This window comes from Athene cunicularia (genome assembly GCF_003259725.1).
Source record: "Athene cunicularia isolate RWA chromosome 1 unlocalized genomic scaffold, athCun1 chr1_part2, whole genome shotgun sequence".
In the NCBI taxonomy this organism is placed as follows: Eukaryota; Metazoa; Chordata; class Aves; order Strigiformes; family Strigidae; genus Athene; species Athene cunicularia.
The window spans coordinates 38,698,841-38,725,080 of NW_020799092.1; the positions used below are offsets into that span (position 1 = coordinate 38,698,841).

General features: G+C 36.1%; 1 protein-coding gene across 21 annotated transcripts in view; it reads left to right on the forward strand.

Moving 5' to 3' along the window:
• The window catches only part of PPFIA2 (PTPRF interacting protein alpha 2), a 361,705-nt gene that overhangs the window by 222,495 nt on the left and 112,970 nt on the right, over window positions 1-26,240 (forward strand). For 19 of the 21 annotated variants that reach the window (XM_026841157.1, XM_026841148.1, XM_026841147.1 and 16 more), the window contains 3 exons: window positions 2,362-2,463; window positions 13,442-13,606; window positions 24,319-24,393. In XM_026841157.1, the coding sequence (XP_026696958.1) occupies window positions 2,362-2,463; window positions 13,442-13,606; window positions 24,319-24,393 (342 nt within the window). The remainder of the gene's footprint in view (window positions 1-2,361; window positions 2,464-13,441; window positions 13,607-24,318; window positions 24,394-26,240) is intronic. The other 2 variants (XM_026841158.1, XM_026841163.1) reach the window with 1 other exon arrangement.

Below are 26,240 nucleotides of genomic sequence, written 5' to 3' on the forward strand. Positions count from 1 at the left end.
TGAACATCGACACAACCAGCAGGCAGACCAAGCTGCTAAGATCAGAGTGGCTCAGGTGGACTTGGACTGGCAGCGCGAAGGTGAACTGTTCATAGCCCGGTGGGCCCATGAGACCTCAGGCCACCAAGGTAGAGATGCAACATACAGGTGGGCTCAAGATCGAGGGGTGGACCTCGCCATTGACACCATTGCAGAGATCATCCACGGATGCGAGACGTGTGCTGCAATCAAACATGCCAAGTGGATGAAGCCCCAGCGGAATGGAGAGCGATGGCTGAAATATAGATATGGAGAGGCCTGGCAGATCGACTACATCACACTGCCACAGACCTGCCACAGGAAGCGCCACGTGCTCGCAATGGTGGAAGTAACCACTGGATAGCTGGTAAGTTACCCAGCGCCCCACGCCACCGCCCGAAACACCATCCTGGGCCTTGAGACCAAAGTTCTGTGGCAACATGGCACCCCAGAGAGAATTGAGTCAGACAACGGGACCCACTTCTGAAACAGCCTCATAAATGCCTTGGCAGAAGAACACGGCATCGAGTGGGTCTACCATATCCCCTACCACGCACCAGCCTCTGGGAAGATGGAGCGCTACAATGGGCTGTTAAAAACCACATTGAAAGCACTGGGAGGTGGCACCTTCACAGACTGGGATGTGCATCTAGCAAAGGCGACCTGGCTAGTCAACACAAGAGGATCTGCCAGTCGAGCTGGCCCGGCTCAGTCAAAACCTCCACGTCCTGTAGATGGGGATAAAGTCCCTGTGGTGCGCATGAGGAATATGTTGGGAGAAATGGTCTGCGCAGGCAAAGGTAAAGGCAAACCCATCCATGGAATTGCTTTTGCTCAAGGACCTGGGTGTACCTGGCAGGTGATGCAGGACAATGGAGAGGTTCAATGTGTACCACAGTGGGACTTGATTCTGGGTGAGAACATGCCATGAATTATGCTGTGCCTTTGTAAATTATTACTTTGTTATTGTTAACTGCTAAATGGCAGCTGGACATGACGCAGATGGTATAGAATAAAGGTGTGGATTATGTCCTGGTTCAGCTAGGATAGGGTTAAGTTTCCCCAGCAGTGGGGAGGAATCTCCAGCCGGTTTATTCAATACCACACCGATGTCAGGTCCAGCGCGGCAGCGCGGGAACAGTTTCTGTGTTGCTTTTGTCCCTGATGGTATCCGCCATGGGACTGCTCTCTCCTTGTGGTAGATTTCTGTTTATATTTTGTCCTGTTTACTGTTATAACTGCTTATTGTTATTGCTGTTGTTGTTCGGTTTATCATTTGTTACACCGTTGTATTAAATTTTTCCTTATTTCAACCTCAGGATTTGTATCTCACTCCCTGCCCTGTCCAGTCTGAGGGTGGGGGAGGGACCATGGCTACGTGATCTTGGGTCCCGGCAGGGCCTAAACCACCACAATACTTTGCCCCACTTTTTTGTGAGACATGTAGCATCTTTTTGCTGTAAATTATAACACTAAACACTACAGTTTAGTATACATTGTGCCTGTCAAAAATAAACACATGTGGAGTGAAACCTTTTCAGTATTGAAATGAATGACAAAGCTGTGACTACCCTTTGTATAGACAAAAATTTATGTGTATTGTTGAAACATAGCAGCAATGGTAAAATCAAGACTTTTTAATAGGAATTTTGACAGCTGAAAAATTAGTTTCTCAGAAAATCTGTTAGTTGTGTTTATAAAACTTAGCATCTAGAACAACTTAAAATCCAGTTTCATTTTTTGTTATTAATTAATAGGAAACTCACTCCAAACTAACAAACGTGAATATTGCCCTGACTTACCACAGTCTTTCACTGTAATGCCATAATATATTTTAATAGTTAAATTTAAATATCAAGCAAAAATAATGAGAGGGTTTTTTTTCACAACACACATATTACGTTAATCTGATATTAGATAGATTTTGTTCAGTGAATGGCTTAACCTTTTTCTCCCATGCCGTATTGTAACTGTGCCTTACAGAGAGGCAAGAACGTTTAATAAGCAGATATGTTGAGTTGAATCTCTTTATGTGTGAAATGTGGTGTCTCTGTTGCTATGAAATAGGCCAGTTCTGTTCTGGTATGGTTCTGATAGCTGATGTGTGGAGGAGGTTGCCATCATCTTGAACCTTCTTTTGTTTCTAAACTTAAATCAGTGTTTTCCATAGACACTTCTTAGATCTGCTTAGACTTTAAATGGTTTTGGTAGATCGTGGTGCTTACATAAACTATTTTAATTTGTGTTGATAATTTATAAATCCTCGAATTCTAGACTACATGTGGATTTGATTATTCTAGTGCTCACATCTTGGGTAACTTCATATATAATTTTATTCCACAGGAATTTGCTGCACTGACAAAAGAATTAAATGCATGCAGGGAGCAGCTGCTTGAAAAAGAGGAGGAGATTTCAGAACTTAAAGCTGAAAGAAACAACACGAGAGTAAGTATACAGCATACCTTTTGTTGGGTATCATGTGTGTGTAAAGCAAGAAAAATATACTTCTATATAAATTTAGATCTTCATTTGTCTAAATAACAGGACAAAATTCCAGCCTTTTAATAAGTACGTAAGACTTGTAAGGTTCTAAGTAACAGGATTTCAGTCCTGGAGGAAACGGGTTAGCAAGATATATTACAAAAATAGCAGATTTTCTGGTAAGTACAGTCAGTTTACATGTTTTCTAAAGCAAGGGAGTCATGCAGTCTTTTAAGCCTCAGGGCCTGCCTAAGTAGCCTGCACATATCTTCATCTCTTGCCTCAGGGCAAAAGACAAGGTTACAGTAGACAGCTTTCCCCTATGCCTTGGATTTGGTCTGAATAAGGATGAGATGAAGGCTGCCCCATGTATCACAGTCAGTCTGTTGTTTAGTCTAGATGCAGCCATGTGACCCTTGAAACAAATGTCATTTGCCATACAGCTGAGTGAGGACAAGATTGACCGTGTTCCACTTTAATCACAAGATGTTATTCTGTCTGGGAACAAAAATATATGATAGCACCTTCTGAAAATTCTCAAATGGTGTACAGAATGGTTTTCAGAATTTGCACATGCAAGTGTCTGGGAAAAAGCATAATTGATCAAGAAATGGAAGAGGAGAGTGAAGGAGGCTTTATGGGGTGTGGAAAGGTGTGAGAAAAGAGATGGTGTAGTCCCAGATAAGACAGGAGTGCGACTCATAATGAACATACAGATTAGATCTCAGAGAGCTTGAACACCAAGGATGTTTTCTCATATCCATATTTCATTCTTCTGTGATCTGGGTAACTCTTATTTTCCACCTCTCACTAAACTAATAGCACTTTGGCTGCTCAGATAACATCTTTTCTCGGTCAGCTAATTTGCATTCTGAAGGAAATCTAATAATGTACGTAACAAAAGAACAGGGAAAGGGTCTTTCTCCCTCCTTTCTGTTGTTCAGCTATAGAATTAGCATGCCATAGACTTCAGAAATCCAAGGAAGGACAAATGATACAGATGCCTAAGAAGAGACAAAGCTACCCCATCTACCTTCATGCTATCTTGGAGGTGCCGGAGATGATCACAATTAGCACAAAAGTCTTAGAGGTGATGGGTTTGTGAAATGTCATGGGAGACATAGGTGAGGCATCCCTTTTGTCCCATGACTCTCATACAGTCTATACTGTCCAGAGTGACCCCCAGAAAGTACAGTTAATCAGGGTACAAGCACATAGGCATTGCACTGCATTCTTTAGGTTTAGCAAACCATCTCAACTACAAACCTGAAGACTTTCTAAAGCTGCTTACATTATCAGTAACTGCTACATGTATCAGATATTTTAGTACTTAAGGTAAAAATAGGGAAGTCAATTAAGAAAATGATTTTCATAGAATAAAGAATACTTTGTTAGTTTCCAGCACAAACTTTTGAATACAGAGATGTAGTTAAAATATATGCTAAATTGTACCTATTCAGTAATCTACATATACCCATTCCTGCACAGAACATATATCCATTTTCCTTTCTTTACTGAAAAAATACCATATAAACTAAATCTGCAATGTCATCATGTCAGTCGTTCTAAGTTCTTCATAAGTATGCTCACAAAACTGCCTAGCACAGTGCTTTTTCTGTTTCACTACAAGCCCACTGAACACCAACTTTGGCATATTAAAACTGCAGTTTATGAGTACTGACTGTGGGTCTGATCTAAGCAGTACAGACTAGCAAAAATCCCAAAACAGCCTAGAAGCCAAGGATAGTCACTTGCCAAACAACTCTGAGAGAAAAGGAATATGAGTCAACTGCAAGTCATCACCTAAATTAGACTGAGCTGTCATAGGCACTTTCTTTGCAAACCAAGAAACTTAAGGATCATCCATTCTTATGTTTCTTGTGTTATGTAAAAGAAAAAGCAGTAAGAGATTTTCCAGGAGAACTAATACCAACAAATGAGAGTTATAGTGTGATAATCCTTGCAAGAAGTCCTTGCAGTTAAAGTTACAATAATAAACTGTACCAGTGTGTTTTCAGAAAAAGGATGAAGCTAGATATTGGAGATTAAAAGATTTAGGCTATGAAAAAATAGAGGAAATGCTGGAGATGTTACAGAAAACAAGCAGGGAAGATACAGTTCAAGTATTAATGGGGAAGGAGAGAGAAAAAAAATGAGAGATGTGCCTCATCCTGACCTCTAGCATTTTCGTTAATAAATAATCACCCCATCATGTCATATATATGTTCTTGCCAGGCTCTAAGCTGATATATACTACGTGAGTTGCCAGTTTGCTGTAATAGTCATTCTGGCTTGTATAGGCTCCTGTACACTTCTTTCATAGGGGAAGACCAAAATTTTAGATACAAAGCTCTTGTCTTCAGAGTACAGTCTTGATGACTTGATAGTGGTGGGATTTCTAGAAACATTAATTGAGAAGGCATTGCTTATAAAGAGGCATTTTTGCAAACTGAGATTTATGCTGTTATTAATGAAAAGCAACATTAATATTTTGTAAGAAAAAGTTGCTCCAAATTTTTTCTGTTAAGCGAAGATTCTGATAAAGTAATAATATTTGGAAGATCACTGATACACTTTTGCAATGAGGAATTTAAATGTAGTTTCTAATATATAAAACTAGTCCAAATAAGCTTCTTTCTTTCATTCCACTAGTGTTCACACTTAACCCAGCTCAAGCTTGACTGTGCTAGCAAGGCTTACCCGCCCTTTCAGGACATGCTCATGCATAGACACACATAGTGGAACTACTCACAACAACCACTTTTGTCCCAAGTAGCACTTCCTACAATTAAGAGGCTCAGTTCTAAATTCTCAGAATTTTTTAATCCAACCTTTTATCTCCCTGGAGTGACAGCATAATGATACTCTTCGAAGTACCTACTGCTTCAAACTGAAGATCAGCAAGAAGAAATAAAAGTGGCACCTCAGGTTGAGTATATACTAGCCTTCTAGCTCCGTTTTACATTTTCAGTTATGCCTAACTGGCAGTTTTTTCTTTATTCAAGACCTACACCTATGTGCTTCTTTATTTCTGGGCAACAACCTCATACAGTTTTTGCCAATCTCCACAAAAACAACCAAACAAACCCAAAACACCACCACACATCATGATCTGCCACTCTGTGACAAGCTGCAGTAGCAGATGCTGACAGTTAGATTTGTTAGAGAAAGACTATGATGGAGTTACATTCTTTGGGACACCTATACTCCAGGTCTCATCTCAGCCAAAATACCAGGGTTTAAACCTTACTTCAATATTTAATCAAGTTCCTACTGAATCCTTCTTAGCAGCATTCTTATGCAAAGCTTCCCACTGACCTTTTGCTGTTGAATATGTACTGTCTACAATAATTAACTTTTTCTGACATATTGCAGTAGAAATATTTTCATGTCGAAAACAGCTGGCAATTTAATCTGTCAGTACATGAGGCAAAATAGAAAATGCAGGAGCATATATATATATGTATTGATTTGTATGGCATTGCTGACAATAAGACAAACATTCTCTCTGAAAAAACATTGCATGGGTCTTTGAAAACATACACAAAAATATCATAATAGAAACCATTACAGTTATGTCTCTGGGTATTCTCTATCTAGAATGAACACCTATAGCATGTGGAAAGAAAACACCTCTGAAGCTGGAACACAGGTCAATGTGATCGAACATATTATTTAATGGAAATTATAAAATAACACTAATTTGGCTGTGCTAAGTTTAAATCAACCTTGAAAGTTATTTTTTGACTCCACTTGTATTCTTTAAATTAGAAAAAGATTGTATGATTAATTTATTAAATCAGAATATGATTATGAGGAAATTCAGGGTTTGGTTTGGCAGCTGAAACAAAAATCTTTTACAACACTAATATGGATTAATCTGACTAGTTTTATCACTACAAAGAAGCAGATAGCAGACACATACATAAGCTTTTTGTATATAGCATAAAATGTTACTTAAATTGGTCTAAAATATTTCAGTTCAAGCAGTTTTAGAAACAGGAGAAATGAAACCTATTTTCATGAATTAAAGCAGTAACAAAAACAGTATCATTGTCTTAATACCTCAGGAGCTGAAGCATTTATTAAAGTGAATATGGCTGACTTGAATTTAATTTTATTCATATCTTATTGTCTCAATTCCTTAGTGAATAGTTTATGAAATATCTTCAAATAGGCACTGCAGTCTCATAATAGATCAGAACTTGACATCTTAACCCTATATTTTATGATTCAATTTCCCTTTTATTGTGTTGGAAAACTCTAAGAATGTATTTTAAAGTATGGTTTTAACTCCTTTATTTAGTTCATTTTCTTAGAGGTCCTTTTACTTACATCAGTTTGATAGGTGCTGAAACTAAGTGAGGCTGTTTTCTTTTTTAAACATGATAACATGAGTTATCAGACTGTACACATGAAAACAAGTATGTTTCCTAAAGTTCTGTAAAGACAAAAGCATTATTTCACTAATGTAAAAGACAGTAATTTTCATTATTTTCACCTCAATATTGTGATCTGTCTTCTAGACTCATGTGTTTCTTCTTTCAAAATAAGAACTTCTGTCACAGAAAACAGGCTGACAATATTAAACATAATATATAGTAATTCAATGCCTGTATTTTCAGACACTGTATAGTCTAATACTTATTATATTTGTATTCATTATTCTCATAAAAAAGCTTTTCTTTTCTATTTCTTTGTATCATTATCCTGATTGTTACATTTTCTTTCATACTTTTGCTTCACATATGTGTGTTTGCATTAAGGTTTAAGGTTGTCAGTATTTTATTTTCTGTCTTTGATGTACAGAAAGACAGACATCGGACATATGCTGTAGTTAGGCTCTAACTTTGTTTTTTCAAAGAAAGATTTTCACCAGTAATTGAACAGTATAGCTGTTTGACCCCAGCTGACCACAGGTACAAAATGGTTTCCACCACTGTGGAACAACGCTGAAGAAAATGACTGATTTTGCGACTGGTTTTAGAGCTAGTCTACAACCCCGTGTTTGCTTCATTTACTGAGTCTTCATTGCTTTCACTGGAGATGATGATTTATTGAACAATGTGCATTCTAAGTATAGACTGAAAAGTAATTAAATTTTGCCTGTGCTGTTGAGCAATTTTAAGCTAGACCTCGAAAGAGAACAGTCTTCTTAGTGGGTTGCCCCACTCCTCTAAGGAATCCCTTAAGCTAAGTCTGTCTCATTTTAGTGAATCCCTTATCATTTATATTTTTCCCTGTATTCCATTATGTATGCCTCTCCTTTTCTTTCCATCACCCTTTCCTGATGCTTTAATTTCTCCATTTATTATCCTGCTGTGAACTTTTTTTTTACAAACAGGCTTGTTGAAAAAAAGTTAAGATAGAATATTTTTTATTGATTAAAATCCACATCCTGTAGTAATACAAACTCTTCTGAATCACACTGTTTTAAATTTAGTGAGTCATCATTCCTGAAAAAGAATGTTTTAAGTTTTTTATTTTTCATATGTAAATCAGTGTCCATGTAGTAATGATGGTATAGCATAATATAGGTAGGTGATAGCCTACACTGATGTAGTTTACATCATTACATTTAACCATGCATTTACAGAAATCAGTCAGTTCCACAAGTACTTTGGAAGTTATTTCAGAAATACAGAAAGCTGGGTACATTCTGACAATTTTCTCTATTATTGTTGATTTAGATTCATCATAGAACGGTTTGGGTTGGAAGGGACATTAAAGGTCATCTAGTTCCAACCCTCTATTTAGTTCTAATTAACATTTTGAAGATGCTTCACTCACTCATAGAACATGCACTAGAACATTTTTCAGTCTTTAAATGATTATTTTAAAATATTCTTTATGCTCATGAAGAATCTAGAGCTCCAGAAACCTTCATCCCATTTAGCTAAAATACAGTTATCAGCACAGGACCTTGAGCATCCTAAAATTTGCCCAGCACAAAAGTAAAATTCACTTGTCAGATTATTTCATAATTCGTGGTCAAGTTTATGTTTTCCAGTAGGAAAAGCATAGCAGTGATGCGTGGGTGATTCTGTCCTGCTTGCTGCTGTTGATCTTCATCTTTTCTCTGCAAGCTGCCTGTCCCTCTGAGTGCTTGACAACTGTAGCAACTTGACAGTGTGAGGGAGCAGAAAATGCTCAGCAGCCCATGATCTCTATTAGTGCTAGAGTTTAATTGCAACATACTAAAATACCTAAAGCTCTTTCTAACCATTCTTCTGTAATTTCAATGAACTACCAATACTGTTACAGTGTTATTTTGACATGAAATCTTGTGGTGGTCTCACAAATATTTGGATTAGTCATTCTTGCATTATATAGGTGGGAAAGTCCTCAGCATGCCCCTATGCCCACAAGTTATTGTGGTTTCCTTCAGTCATTAAACATAAACATTGCTTGGACACACCATTATCTTCAAAGTCAATTTTATATGTTTATATGTCCCTTCCCACATCATCGTAGCAGTGGGGCACTTCATAGTTCTGTCAGTGTAGTTACATTTTCTCTTCCAGGGAAGTAGAGAAAGATCTATTACTTTTTTTTTTTTTAAATTGTAGTTGGGGCAAAGATGGATAAAATAGCAGTATGATTTCAGCAGAGCAGGGGGCAAGGATTTGCTATCAGTTTGCTCACTCAAAGTCAGATGTTCTAACCCTTGGGTTATCCTTCCCTTTCAGCATGACTGGGAGTAGTGTGGCACTGGGAGACTTGGTTAATAATATTCTCTGCCCAGCTGGATTTGCAGTAAGAAAATTTTCTGCTCACAGAATTTGTGGAGAAATAGAGTTAACTTTTGTTGAAAGGCAAAAATACAAAATTTTTAAAAGCCAGAGACCTATGTTACCATGCCTTCTTGACCATTCTTAAGGCTGATGGTGTCATGGTTTAGGCCCAGAGTGCAACTGGTCACTATGCAACTGTTCACTAACTCCTTCTCCACCAGCACTGGGAAGGAAAAAAAAAGAAATGAAAAGGCTCAGGAATGGAGATATGGACAGGGAGGGGTCCCTCACACGTTTAAATGGTCACAGGCAAAAGGCACTTGTTAGAGAAAGAAAAAAAAGAACATCTCTTTAGTTCACACACTAACAAAACCAACACTTAACAGACAGAATGGGACAATTAGAAGCGCCCACCTCTTCCTTCTTCCCGGGGCCCAACTTTTTTGTTCCTGATATCTCTACCTCCTTGCCCAGTGGCACAGGGGAAAGGGATAGGAGGTGTAGTCAGTCCGCCCCTTTGTCCTCCAAGGTGTGAGGGACGCACTCTTCTGCAGTATTCCCCCTGCTCCACATATTGTCACTCTCACAGGAGACAGTTCTACACAAACTTTACCGCTGTGAGTCCTCCCCATAGGATGTAGCTCTTCTCAAGATGCTCCAGCATGGTTCGCTTCCATGTGTTGCAGTCCTCTGAGCATCAAACTGCAACAGTGGGGGCTGCTTCTTCCCACAGAGTCCTGGGGGTCCTCCACAGACCGCAGGCAAATCTCTGCTCCTCCGGTGGCCTCCATGGGTGGCAGGGGAGGTGGCCCTGCTGTCTCACCACAGGGTACTCCTGTACCTGGAGTACCCTCACCTGTACCTGTACCTGTACCTGGAGTACCCTCACCACAGGGTACTCCAGGTACCTCCTGGCTCCCTAACCAGCGGACCTCCCCCACTTCCTCATCCTTCTTTCCACTGTCCTCTGTGTTCACACAGGTGTTCTTCTCAACTACTCAAAATCCACCCCCATCCCAGGTTCCCCTTCTTAAATATGTTATTGCAGAGTGCAGCCACCATCACTAACTGGCTCGGCCTTAGCCAGAGGTGGGACCATTTAGGAGCCAGGGGAACTTTGAGAAGCTTCTCACAGGGAGCCACTGCTGTAGTCCCCTCCCCCACTACCAGAAACCCTGCCACACAAACCTAGCACAGAGAATAAAGGAAAGTCCAGTGTTCAGCAGTCACTAGAAAAAGGAACCACATCAGACTGAGTAACCTGAGTGAATAAAAACAGAAAGAAAATGTGCAAAATGTTCACAAGTAGTACAGTAACTCTCCATGAGTATTTTGACACTTAGTTGTGGTATCAGCTCATCTGTTTTGATACAGTAAAACTGGCAACACAATAGTTTGCACTTGATTTATTTAATGAATATGAAATATATGAAGACATTGAAATATGACTCTGTCACCTTTAAAATGATAATTCTAAGATAAAGGCAAAATTAGCTTTTGTGTATATTAAATAGATGACTTCCATTGGTTTAGTTCTATGTATTATGCATGTTTCTAACATGGCAGTAACTTAACCTAAAGTTACTTATGTTATCTGCTGCTCTACAAAGGGCTAGGGAGCTGCACTCTTCATCCCAAATAGTAAACTCCTCCATAATCACCCCATTAGAAATTCTGAGTTCCAACCACTCTTATACTTGGAGACCTTTTTTAACTTTATCTTCATCACTCTCTTTGATCCCCATTATTCCTTCTCTTGGTAAGGATCTTGTCTTCTGTCCATGCTGACTTCAAATTCTATGTTGAGACTGTCTGTCTACACCAATTCAAAATGAAGTTCTGGATGTATATTAGCTCTTTTCCTGTGTTCTTTATTAATCTTTGTGCTATAGGTTATGCATAATTCCCTTTGTCATTAAACCTTTTTCTAGTTCAAGAATTCTGGCACCACAATTTTTTTTTTTTCTCTCCTAAACCAGAATTTTTATTTTCCCTTCCAACTAAGACTTGCATACAGGCTCTCAGAATTCTCCTTTCTGATCACCACAGCATTTGTCTGAGAGATAAGTTAGATAAGTTAGATAAGAAGATAATCATCAAATATGATTAATTTGCTCAGTATTAGCCAAAAAATAGTCACCAAGTTTTTGTTACTCTGGACTATTTTAGTGGGTGTCAGTTTGAGCTTCAGACAACTATAGACTTATGGAGGAATGACCATTCTAAAAGCTCAACTGTGGTTCAACATTTTCCTTTTTTTTTTTTTTTTCCTCAATTTTTCCAGCAATTCATAGCATTTTGACCAGATTTAGACTGTTCCAGAGGTAGCTATGATGCATTGAAAAGTTTCTGCATAAAAAAAATAGGGAGACAAGACAGACAACAGAGCAGGATCAGCCAGAATAACAGGATCAGCCAACGAGTGGAGAAATCTAAGTCCACACTACAGATTAGAGTCAGGGTCTGGCTACCCCAGAGCTATGGAGTGGGGCAGAGCCCAGCTGTAGAAAGAAGGAAATGTTGCAGCCACACAGTCTCTGGAGACATCAGGCAGAGAGTAAGTTGTAGCATTAGAAATCAACTGTTGACTTACTTTCCTCCATCTATCTCCTAGGTAAACTAAGTGGCCTAGACAAATCACAAAGATATATGAATTTAGACCCATATTCAGTTCTGTTCATGATAACAGTCTGTATTTAAATACTGCTATGAACAGAAATTCTCTGTAAGTATTTGGAAGTTATTGTGATCTTATTTAAGATATAATCTTACCACAGCCCTGTACCAAGTTCCTGATGGCTCTGTGATGAAGAGGTCTCTTCAGACCTGCCTGTTATTTTGGACTGCCTCAAATAATTAAAAATCTACCAGTATCTACTGTTGGCCCTATTGGATTTCTTGCACATTTGCTTTTGATAAATACAGGCCATCACTTGAATTCAGAAACAGTAGAAATACCCTCCTTTCTTGAACTCTGTGGAGTCATTATTAATTCTTAATATGATATTAACATTGTTCGCATACGTGTTCACTATTTTTGTGAGTAATAGTTATTGTAACATAATAACCAGTTGCAAGTCCAAACACGAGAACCATGTTCGAAGCAAAGATAGCATCAAACCCTAAGCATTCCTGATTTGATAGCAATATATTGCAAGTGTAATGTGATTACATTCTGCTTTTGTTCTTCTTAATTCATGGAACAATAAAGATCATTATGTGACTGAGAATAACTATGGATTACAGATATATGTTTATCTTTACTAATAATAGCTATGTTAAGAACCACATCGAAGGATAAATAAACAATTATCCATGTAACTCAAATTTCTGGTTCAATGACTTAGATGTAATTGTATGTTGTAATTACAATACATTTAACAGACATTGTGATTGATGAATTTACTCTGCTTTAATCTTATAGCTAATCAATTCTCTTTTATGTTCAGACAACAAGAGCAGCAATGGTAGCCCTGTGAAAGTGTAGACAAATGGGGAATTTTCTATACAGCATCAACATATAATTTTAATTTTTTATTTAACCTTAGAGTAAAAATGAAAAATAATTATAATATTTTTTTTACAATAGATTATTTACACGTTATTTTACAGATATTTCCAATAGCCTGAAATTTTTCTTTATGGACCTTTTTTGTCTTCCATCATGTTTGTAGTACAACAGAGACACAGAGACAATTAACATTTTAGAGCACATGCTAGCAACAAACACTATTAGCTGTGGCATTTAGAATGAATACTCTTAAAAAATTAATAAAGTATACTGTTTACTTTTATGTATTTTGTTGAGTAACTTCCAGTATAAATTGAACATATATTACAATTAATTATAAACTTCTTTAGTATTTTTGCATGATACTGGCTCTGGTTGTTTCATATTTAATGGTTATCAATTACTATCATAACTGATATTGTAAATATGTACTTAATTTAGCTAAATAGTGACCATATACTGAGTGATTTGTTCTCAATTTTCATAGCAGAGTTTTAAGTGAGATTATGAGATTTTCTTTTTTTTTCTATTTATTTCATCTGATTTAGAACCGTGAAATATTGTCAATAATTCCAGCAGTCTTTCCTACAATGAGGTTGCCAAGAAAATTGCCATTTGGTACCATGTATTTTGCAGTTAGAATTCCATGGCATTTGGGTGCACAAAAATTAATAACCTTTTATATCAAATCCAATAGCTGTTACTGGAGCATTTGGAGTGCCTTGTCTCAAGACACGAAAGGTCACTGAGGATGACAGTGGTGAAACGGCAAGCCCAGTCTCCTTCAGGAGTTTCCAGTGAAGTTGAGGTCCTCAAAGCTCTGAAATCTCTGTTTGAGCACCACAAGGCTTTGGATGAAAAGGTACAGTATGGACAAAAAGCTTGTTAAATACACTCTTTAGCTTACTTAACTGTGCCTTGCAACAGAGCAACAATATTGTTTATTAACTTCTTAGAATATGTCCTGTATGTAGAGCATTTATACGTGTCCAGAGAAATCCATAAGAATGTGTGACTAATAGCTGTAATGTGCTTCAGGTCACTTTAGCTATCTTTTGTAGACAATAGTACTGACTTTTCAAAATAAGCAAATCTCACTTCTACATGACATGCTTCTCCTATTTAACACTAAATAAAGATGACACTGTGGATTTTACTGTCTGTATGATATCCTTTTAAGTTACTGCTGAGAAAATGTAGGTATTTCAAATTTTAAAAACACACAGAGTAAAAAACGCAGAATGAGATGTTTCTAACTGCATAAAGGAACTTGACTTAAAAATTTTTAGGAGGAAACTCTCCCGTTTCAGAGATTTTAGCATTTACTACATAAGCATTTACTTAATTTACTACATAAGCATTTACTAAATAAGCATTTTAGCATTTACTACATAAGCACAGTGTTCCCTCTACAAGTAGGGCAACATAAAATAAGTAGTAGAGCCTTTGTTATCAGAGGTAATGAAGGGTTTTCAGAATCAAGATAAAAATTACTGAAGTTAACAGCATCTAGTCATGCTAATTAAGAGGGTCTTTATGATGATTTCTTCATGTGTCCTGTGCTGGAAGGACTTCTGTCTGAATGAAACTGTATAACTATGAGGTATCACCTTGAGTGTTGCTTATATGAATTCAGAAATTCAGTTCATGTCTAGAAACAATATGCTCAGAAGTTGATGTGCCTGAATTAAGTGCCTCAGAACTGGAGCTTATGAGACCCATTGCTCATAAACAAACCTAGTTCCTTGTGGGGTCTGTCTTGGCTGAGTTGCTTGGGTCCATCTCTATGGCTGAGCTGCTTCTCTGAGATTGTTGGGTAGGCTGGGGAGACATTGGGCAGCACAACATCTGAAACCTTTGTCTGCACAGTTGAGCTGTGTTGTGTGGAACCAGTTCGGTGTCTCTCATAGTAGTAAGTTTAATTTCTTAAAATTCAGAAATATAGTCAGAAAGTTGACTATGTTTAAGTAACTATTATCAAAAGAAACAACTTTATGAAAAGGGTAGCTGTAGTTATATAGTAATATTTATTTTTCATTGGTAATAGAGGTATGAAACGCTGTGGGTTATGAGTCATAGTCAGTTCAAAGAACTTATGCCAAATCAAAACTTACTTTGTGTTTAGCTATATCTCTTTAGTTATATGTTCTATTCAGTTACATATCATGAAAGCATATTTAAAGAAAATCTAGAAAAGGGAATATAGGGACTTCTAGCTGCTGCAAGCTATTAATTGTAATAAACTTTTAGATGTCATTAAGACTTACAAACCCCTGTATTATGAAAAATATCTTTTGAGGAGTGATAGGGTCTGAGCTTTGATCTTTTATCAAACACTTTAAACACTGATAAAACTCTAAAGTAGGAAGCTCTCCTGCTTTTTTACTTTTTGACATTATGCTGGATAAAGTTGAGAAATTAATAACCAAACTTTAAATAGATTCTGATTATTCAGCAGCTACGTACGTACTTCTTACACATTTTCTTTTGTGGATGTTTTAGTGTTTAGCTACTATGCTGTTTATTTTACATCTTTTTTTGAAAATTATTGTACAGCATTAGATTGAAGCTAATATATTTGACCTATATTCTTAAAAATTCTGGTTTTATATTTTTCTACTGTAACAGGTTAAAATCAGTATTCAGTTCATCTAAAAAGTTTGGAGTGACACAGGTACACATCTTATGTATATAACTGGTCTCTGTCCCAGTGATAATTATAATTATCAGTGTAGAAAAATCACCATCTACAGTCATATTAACAGGAAATTTGTTACATTATAAAACAAGTTTTAAAATAGCTTGGCCAAAATTACTTTTTCCTATGTGCTATTCATCTATGGGTTTAAACTTTTTTATTTTGATATAATAAATAATATTTTTAATATAAAACATTCCAAGATCAACCAAGGAAACAGTTTAGTAAATTATTTTAAATTTATTTCTTATAAACTTAGCACACATTATTTTCAGACATAAATCTTGTATGTAATTATGTGCTTATGTTATAGTGTCTCTCTTTTGAAAGATTAGATCAAAGATCTTTTATGTATCATCCAGATACCTGATAATATAATGCTATCACATCATACCCCACTTTGTCAGCATTATTGGGATTCTTATTCAAAAATAATGGAAGTAAAAAGGACTGCATGCACCCAAAAGTGCTAAAAAACCTTTATGTCATGAGTCATCTATTCTGCACTTTCTTTGGCAGAAATATAAATTAGATTTGTTTCAGGGTCTTCAAAAACAAGATATTAATCCATGTATGACAATTAATTGAAGTTATTCAGAGACTAATAGAATAATGTAGGTTGGACCTCCTAGAGAACATCTGGCCTAACCTTCTGCTCAAAACAGAGCCGACTGTTTCAGGTTGCTTAGGGTCCTGTCTAATCAACTTCTTAATATCTGCAGGGAGAAAACCTATTCTGGTGTTTCACTACATTCACTGTAATTTTTTTTCTATAGTCCCCAGCTGGAGTTTCTGTTGTTGTCTTGCACCTGTTCCCTCTTGTCCTGTCAGTCTGCATCTCCAAGAAGAATCTGGCTTTGTTTTCTCAACATCTTCTTGTTAGCTAGTTGTAGACAGAAATAAGGTCTCCCATGAATCCTCACTTCTTAAATTGATCAACCCGCTTCTCTCAATCTCTTCTCATATGCCATGTGCTCCAGTCCATGACCAACTCGGAGGGCCTTCACTGAAGTCTGTCAGTGTCTTCCTTGTACCAGGGAGACCAAAACCAGATGGAACCTCAAAAGTTTGGAAGGGAATAGTCATTTCCCTCAACCTGCTGACTGAACTGTATGTCTAGCCTTCTTCACCCCTAGATCTTTTCTGCAAAACTGCATTCTCTTCCCCAAGCCTGTTCTGTTGCCTGGGGTTATTCCATTCATAGTAATGGGATTCCACTTGAACTTTGTGTCACTGATCACAAACCTTTGAGTACTGCAGTCCAGACAATTTTCTATGAACTGTGTAATCCATTTATCCAATTCATATCTCACGCTTTTCTCTAGGGGTAAATGGAAGATCTTGCAGAAAGCCTTGGTAAAAACAAAGTTAAAAACATTCACTGTTCTCCCTTCATCCATGGAGCCAGTAATCTCATCACACAAGGCAATAAGGTTGGCCAGATGTCATTTGCCTTTGACAAAGACATACTAGCTCTTCCCAATGGCTTCTAGGAAGATTTGTTCCATAACCTTCCCAACACTGACCAACTTGTACTTCCCAGGATCTTCCCAGGACAATTCCTGCCTTTCATGATGGTGGACACATTTGTGGGTTTTCCACTCACCAGAAATCTCCCCTGACTGACATTACCTGTCAAAGATGAAAAAGGCCTCACTACGATGAGTTGTCTCCCAGAACCCTTGGATTCAGCCAACCTACTCCCTTTGACTTATGTATGTCTTGTCCTCCTGCATTGTGGGTTATGCTTCACTCCCACAGACTGCTGCTATGCTCAGGGAGGCCTGAGGGCAGAACTTTGCAGTAAAAACTGAGGCAAAAAACTATTATATATAATATACTGATATCAAAGGAAATAAACACTTCCCTGGCAGAAAATACACTCAAAACTAAAGTAGGTTAATGGATAAAGAGTAATGGAAACTGTCAAAAGTACATTGAAAATGTATCATGACCCTTGCAAATGAATAATGGAAACATTTCTTTAATTTTTTTCTTCACAAAAAATGTTGACATTGAAACCAATAATTTAGCCATTATACCCTTGAAAAAGCATAACAAGATATTTTCATAAAAATGTTTGCCTTTTAAAATTACAAAAATCCCAAGAAATTCTTTACATTCTTCCTAAATGCAAATGTTCTTTCATGTTTTCACTTCCTACACTAAGACAAGGTGGTGTAACAAGCTCTGCCACAAAACATGACTAGTCATGCAAGGACTGCTATGTACACAGTACAACTACAAAATGTCCTCATTACTATAATAAAATGCAATGAAAAATACAAAACAGACTGGAGGGTGGAAAATAAAACCTATCGATTCAGGGTTCATATTTCCAGGGAGGCCTGCTTAAGTGTAAGGAGAATGATACTTTAACTGTGTATTGCATGGAGTCTGGGCCTTGCCTTTATCTTTTGTTTAAAAGATAGACCACCATAGGGAGATCATGGCCATCATGACTTTATTCAGAGGAAGCATGACTGTCACTGACAGTTATTTCAGTGTCTGACAGCTCCTTCAGCATCCCTTCATCCCCTGTAGAATGAAAGCCTATCATGAGCTTCCCATGATAAAGAGCCAGTCCTCTTTGGCTGAACCCAATAGGTACATCCTAGTGAGTAGAAGGTAGTAAGAGTATGCTGTTATTCTTACCCCATTATCCATATGAAATCCTAGAATTGCCAAACAACAATCTTCTTAGTCTGTTCTTGCATAGTCCTAGTGTATTCTATGAGAATTTTCACTTTAGGGCATGGGGATAATGAAAGAGTTAATTCAGTTTATAAATATTTACTATTTTATGTGTATCTCAAAGAAATCTCATTGTGTCTGCCTGGGTAACTGAGTTGTGTCACAGCAAGTGAAATTGATACTGCACTAGCTGTATTAGTATTTAGAAATTTAATTTGACAGAAGCTATACATATTTTCAAACATCTTTATCTAATTATGCTAATTTTTTTAAAACTCTGAAAACACAAGACATGAGTAGTTCTGATACCAATTCTAGATTTTCTTTATTTTCAAAGTTAAATTCAGTGATTGTTTTTTCTAAGTGTAAGGTTAGGTTATGTCCCACAAACAATGAACATTGTTAAAAAAACACTAGAGGTTAGGATTGATTATGACTGGGACTGATGTGAAATTCTGACTTAACATTTCTAATAGCCTTTGCTATTGTATAAGTCGCTTGAAATACAGACTTTTATTTATAGGGAAGATAGTCTGTGTGGAAACATCTCTTCAGTTAATCACCCCCGACCTTCGTGGTGCTTCGGATCTCAAAAACTTCTCTTATTTCTGCTAAGTAACTGATATCTTTCTTTGGTTTATTTCATGCAATGAAAAGTTGTAGAAATAATGTAAGACAGCCCTATGAAATATTTGGGATATTATAAATGAATATACGTGGAATAGTTTATAATATAGCTAATGAAGTTGAGATTTACTAGACATCATTAGAGTTGAAAGAAAACAGATCAGATGAACTTCATGGTTAGAATAAACATTGAGTATTGAGCAGATCAGGAAGTACATATTCCTTATATGCAATTCAAGTACAAAAACTAGAAAAAAAGATATTTTATTTATACCATCCCATAGCTATAATTGACCTCTAATATCTGTCAGAACATGTTTATTTTCCTGCAGACATTTTTCCTGTTTTGCTTAAAACTTTGGGTTCAACTTTAAAGTGTCCATTTGGAAAGAAGAAACTGTTTGAAGCAACTCCTCCAAACCCATTTTTTGTCAATGTTTTAAGAAAACATTGATTTTCACAGAGGAAAGCAACTACCAGGTGTTATTGTCCTAGCGAAGATTCAAAAACCACTAGTTCTCCTAAGATTAATTCATGGCACAAAAGTATATCTAATATTCATGCAAATAAAACCAACCTATTCATGTCAACATTATCACTATCTTTTTATTCATTAGAAGATAGCTAGGAGAGCTTTTATTCAATAGACTGTTCATGAAAAAAGTGATTCAATTCTAGCATGTGCAAGTGCTTTTTAAAAGCTCTTTGTGGGCCGCAGATCTGCAAAGAATGAAGAAAGAATTTGACAGCAAGGAAAAAGTGGGAAGCAGTTGCTAGGAGACAGAGAAATATGAGAGATACTTTGCACTGACAGCAGTTCTAACATGACATTGACTATGTTACATTTCAAGATAATGTGGTTGCACTTAAAAGCCAGAGGAATACCCAGTCATCTGGGCACATGTTGGATATACCCTCTAACATGAAGAGAGATACCATGTGCTGCTGTGTCTGTGGAACTGTAATGGGAATCTTTCCTTTAAAGATGTATATTATAGCATGTTCTGATAGATCAGGTGACATCTGATAAATCTCAGTTTGTGAAACCTTATTTAAGCTTTATTTGCTGAAAAGAAAATAGAAATGCACCGAAGAACCATGTGAAATTTAAGTAGTATGCTATTTCTGAAGTGATGAACACTCACTGAGATAGTGCTTACTTCTATGAACTATAGTTACTCACCATCTTTGACTTCCATAAAAGAGAAAATAATGTAATACTGTAATCATTAATTTGCATTCAACATATGAAAAATAAAAACAAATTATCAGATAAAAATAGTTTCCATTTGTTCCAGCTCCTTTTTCTGTAACAAAATAGTGACCAAGAACAACACCCTTTCCCGCACTTCTGAAAAATGAGGATGGGTCTGTTTGTTTTGTTTGCTGTAACAAATTTGAAGAGCGAATCCAATACAAATTCTTTGCAATACATTTGTATATGACTTTTCAGAGGCTTTGGCTGTTGCCCTGTATTTAGATTCAAAGGTTATTCAATATAAACTTTAAAAGTTCAGGAAAACAATAACAATTACTAAACAGTAAATACTGGTCAGAGAAAAATCTTTTTCAAAATATATGTATAGCACATATGTTGGTATGGCATTTATATCCTGTATTCTTTCCTGGAATGTCAATGACCAAACCTGAAATCTTTATTCAGCTTTTTGGCTCTCCCTCGAGTTTATTTTAAAATCAGTTGACGAATGAGAAAGAAATTTAAAGTGAGAAATAAGGTTACAGTTTCTGGGCTGTAAACCAGAACAAATTTCTCAAGATCAGAGCACTGAGGTAGCACTTTTCCTCTTTTTCACTGATAGAATCAGATTTCCTTCAGCTTTAACAGTCACTATGTTTGTGGTTGAACATGAAGAATTAGTTGAAACATTTCCAATGTCACCATGGCAAATGTGAATCTGAATTAGTTGTTCACTGGTCAGATGAAAGGAAAAAAAGAAGTCTTCTGTGCCAAGGCAGGGTTGCTTGAAGTTCCTTCAGCGACTGTTATATTCAGAGAACAAATAAGGGCCATTAGACAGCAATTTTAGTTAGGTCATTATACAAAAGGCAGCTCTTTAACTGTATACACAGAAGGGAGGGAAGGCAAGGCAAGGCCAAGGAAATAACTTCGAACAGTTGCTCTGTGTCACACTGCTACTTTTCCATGTTGCTACTGATAATAGGCCAAGAATGAAAAAAATTGGATTTGAATATAATAGCTAGATATTCAAAATGAAGACATTAATTCTCTATTTTTTCTGAAGTACCATGTAAAAATGTTTCTCCTAAATTTTCTTTGAAAAAAATGCCCATTATTTCCAGGGAGTGTCGTTTTCGGCCTTTAAAATGTCTGTATAAAACCAGCTAGGACTCAGTTTTACAGTGCTACAGTGTGTAAAGGTTAAAGATATTTTTTTCTGTTTCCAGGTCCTTGTGGAGATGTGACCTCCTTAGTAATGTGGCCTAGTTATGTCAGTGTTAGACATAACATATTTTTTAAGCATGCATTCTCATTTATAAAACACTTAGGTTTGAATACATGGAGATTTCAGGAAACATAAAAATTTAAATTACCAACTCATTGCATTTCATTTCAGCTATTAACAACTGTCATCTTGGGAATTTTCTCTCAATTGTCTTGTCCCTCAGCAGCGCTTACAGCTGAGAGGACTGAAGCCAGAAATACGACTGTTCTTCTTTCCATGTACTTTTACTATCTAAGCTGAGCTTTCTGTTAAGAAATTATTGTCTGCCAGCTATCACTGTCATTAGTGAGATTGAAATCAAGCCTGTTGAAGACAGGACAACACCCCTTACTGATAGAACATGGACTTTAATAGTGAAGAGCTAGTGAAAGACAGAAATGGTGGTGGGAAAAGAAGCAGGATATAGAAAGAGAGTTTTGGAATCCACAGAAGAATCAGGAGAAAATCTGGGAAGGCAGATAGTGTGGTAGGAACAGAGACAGAGAAAAGATGTGACTACTGGGTAGTGTACTCATACTGATTGAACTTTCTGTCCATCTGGATAGGGAAGCGGTTTATTGAGCAGCCCTTGGAAGCTGGTAGAAGAACTGGAGAAATTATGCTGTTTTTCCAGCAGAATATGATTTAAAAAAAATTGAAATAAGGAAAGGCAAATGAAGTAAGAAATACTTTTTTCAGCTATTTAAACAAAGTTTTTCAATTACAGCCAGAATAATTGATGCATTATACAATTGGAGTGAAGTATTTTTATTAAAAATAGATTTAGATTAAAAGTATTAATGAATTACAATTCATATATAAAATACTTCAAATCAATTTAACGTATTTCAAGTGGTTTAGAAATGAATACTAAAAAAATTATATAAAATTACTGTGATGATAGCTTATGTACTACCATAAATCTGAAGCTTTATGAGGATGTTTTCCAGGAATTATGTAGCTCATTTTGGAAAACAAGCTTTATGATTAAAGATTTTTTTACATATATCTCTGATTAAAAATAATACAAAAGTTATAGCAAAACCATTTTGTGCTCCATTGCATATTTTCACTATATGGTGCGTGAAAACTGTTGAAACGGTCATGAAAATTTGTAGTAATTTTCAGTCTTATCACTGCCACTCAGAGATGGCTCAGTCACTGCCACTTCAAGATGGCTTAAACTTCATTTGCATCAAGTGAGAAACAGGCACACTCAGTTATGGCAGTTCAGCTGTTGATTACATAGTCAAACCCTATAACAAATGTCCATTTAAACTACAACATGCATCTTTGGGAACATTAGCAGTTGATTTTTTTTTCAGTCTTATAGTGCTGAAGGAATAGAGGGAAATTAATAAATCAGAAATTGAACTAAAAAATTGAGGAGTCTTTCTAATCTTGAGAATGGCTTAATATTTCTTAAATCTTAGCACTCTTCAACTAACTTTTCTTTTGTTCCTTTGAACAAATCACAAGTGATTTCTGTTCTGTTAAGGCTAACAATATTGTTTAGTAACACTACAGTTACCTGAGAGCATTCAGATAATTTAAGTGAATACATAAAATACATTTTCAATTTTTGTTTCTTTTAATAAAGCTGAAGTATGTAAAGAGGACCCAAAGCCTCAAAGTACTGCATAAACAACTATATTTGCATTTGTTAGAAAGGCTGAGTAGTTTGGACTTTTTTTAGAATTAATTTCCTTAATATGTATTTGGTCTTTAGATTTACTTAGTTTTAAAATTTAGTGAACATGCTATGTTAGAACTAAGTAATTTTCATCTATTAAAGTCGAAGTCATTCTTGGGATGTGGTGATTCTATTTGCAAAATTTCACTTCTGTCACTAGTAATGGAAAATAAAGTATGTAAGGAAAGGTAATATTTATTAGTCTAAGAGTTATCACAGGAAAAAGTATGAAAGCATTAGGATGTACACAACCTTCTCAGGGATCTCCTGTATTTGTCAAGGGTGTGAAAACAACTGTATGTCCATGAAAATGTACGGTGTTTCATTGTACATGAAAGATTGATTTTGTTTTGCTTTGTTTTCCAGCTACATCTCTTGGTCTAATAGAATGTGCTAACTTTCTCTGCAAACATTGCTAATAGCCTTAAACATCTTTGGATCATCAGCTGGAACAGCATTGCTGCAGTGTAGCTGGAATGCGTTTAGAAATATAACCTGAGTGTTGACTGATTAGCCAGGTTGTAAAGTCATTTAGTGTGAGGGGCCTAACGAACTTGTGTAGATTAGGAGAGGCGCCCTTCATAATCAGGAGAGAGTCACCTACACACAGCACTGAAGATCGCTTTAGGTCTGATATGCCTTTGATCATATAGGGAGAGCTGGGGTTGTCTATCACTACATGAGCGGAGGCTGAGGCAGAACACTCCATGGTAAATATGTCCTCAAAGGTATTAAATCATTGTTATTATTCAGTAATAAATAATATTTAGTAACAATTGCAATAGTAATAATAATAATTGAGTATATCACAGCCTTAGAACAGAATAGGTCATCTATGAAACTGGTACAAATGCAGCAGCCTTTTCTGCTTATGAGAGTGTATCTTGTTTATGACTTTTTTCAAAACCCAAGCAAGCCTCATGATGATACAAAAAAATCTTTAATATGTGTGCCTGAAGGCAATGCTGCAAGTTATTATTTCAATTAATTTACTGCATTCGATTAATATGAACAGATTAGTTATCTTCCATGGAGTGGACTTCAAACATCTGCAAATGGTTTTTTCCTTATCCTTTGTAAAAGGTGCTTGTGAACAGCATTTAATTTTTATGCCTAATGTGGTCTTCGAATATTTGCATTTCCTGTGTATTCCATAGAATTATACTCAAACTGTGCAACAGCAGTATGGCATTTAAAGTTTGACACCTATTTTTGTGGGTTAAATCTTCCTATAGTTAGGTTTAAATGTTTACTACACAGTATGTTTCATGAAAGGACGCAGCACACATGCCTGCAAAGAGACTGGCAGGGCATACATTAGTGCATATGGCAGATTATATAATCTTTAAAGACTGATAGAAATTACGTTACTGCACATATTTTGATTTTTCTTCTAGGTAAGGGAACGACTGAGGGTTTCTTTAGAAAGAGTCTCTGCACTGGAAGAAGAACTAGCTGCTGCTAACCAGGAGGTAACATAAAACACTTTCTCCCCTTTTGAGGTTCAATTTCTCTAATATTTTGTCCCATGTGTTCCCTGTCACTTTTATTAAAACTGTCAGAAAAAGAAAAAAAGATAAATTACATTCTGAGTAAGCTGCTCAGTGAGGCTTGTTTGAGGTGGTTGTAAGATTAATACAACCTTCTATTTACTGATTTATTCCCTTCTTCTATTCCCTTGTGAGCAATCCAGAATCCAAGAGCTAGTGACAGATTCTCAGATTTCTTATTGGACATGAAAGAGGAGCAAACCAACAAATATGTCAGATACTATAAGTTATTTAATAACCTGAATTTACATTTTACTATAATATTAAGAAAAGCACATATCTCTCTCTATATATATATAGATATATACACACACACATATTATATAAATGTTAACATTGATGGAGGAGGAAGTATTATGGATGACCTTGAAATGTGGGTTTGTCTCTTCCCTTTTAATTGCAGTTTATCATGGTGAACTGTGGTTGTCATATAACTATTGTGAACTTGGACAAGAGATTTTTTTCCTGTATGGTAGTTTTCAGACTGTTCTCTTTTCTTTGAAAGGGTGAACAGGAACACATAGTTGTATTGCACACATAACTGTACATACATATAGAAATGAATTTTTCACCTCAGAGAGATGATTCTAAGGCCAAAAAATATAAATAACAGAGTCTGCAGTGACTTTACCATTCCTACGTGTTCTGACTCTCCACCTGACATGTGCTTCTCACACTGTTAAAAATAAATCAGACAAGCAATAGAGTTGGATTAAAGTTATTTTGGGTTATGTCCATTTACTGGTGTCATTTTACTCAGGCTTAAGACAGAAACTGAGAACAGACACAAACTTAAAGTACTACCAAATAATTCTGGAAAAATGGAATACCTGTAATTCAGAATAATGTGTGAGACTCCTAAAATATTTTTTTCCAGTATTCAGCTAGAGAAAGTTACTTTCTTAAAGTAGTTTTTTAAAAATAGGATCTGCGATTAAAATATTAGTAGTTCCTTTTTATAAATTGTTCATTAGATATTTTGGATCATCCTTTCTCTGAACTAACAGCACTTTATCTCTGCCAAAATAAAATCCCTTTTTTATTCTTCCATTTCATAATGTCCAGAATACTTGGATTCAAATGATTTAGCCACAGTATGTTGCGTAATCTGTTTTTTATACTAGTGTTTATTAAATAGAAAGCAGTCCTTTTGGTCAATACAGCCAACTGAGATGCATCACACTCCTCTAATTCCTCCCATTCATGATCCAATTAAATCAAAGTTCACTTCACTGGGAATGGGATCAGGCCTTTAGAGAATTGCCTTGCTATTTGGAGTTTTAAAAAAATTACTGAAACTTGTATTGACATTAAGGAGTGAAAACACACACAATTAAATTAAATTAAAATAGTACTTTCATAGCCTTTTTTGCCTCAAATCCTTCGAAATGTTATACTAAATACTAAAAACATTTAGGACATTTAATCATCCAAGCATAACATTACCATTAACACAATCTGAATACTGTTCCAGTTTCCTGTGAGGAACTGTAAAAGCCGAAAAATGGAAATTCAATTAAATAATAATGAAAAAAGGCCTAGATAGGAGGAGATGTGGAAGAGAATGAGTGGGTTATTTTCAAACAGTTAATGCATTTTAACAATTCAGATAATGTTCACAGAATTAGTTATTCAGACAAGTCAAAATTAATTAGAGAACTGCAATATATAAGCCTGGTTTTGTACTAGATTCCACAAAGAATACACAAGCTTGAAAAATTTATTTTACTATATATCAAAATAAGTGGGCCAATTTTCGAAGGGATTTG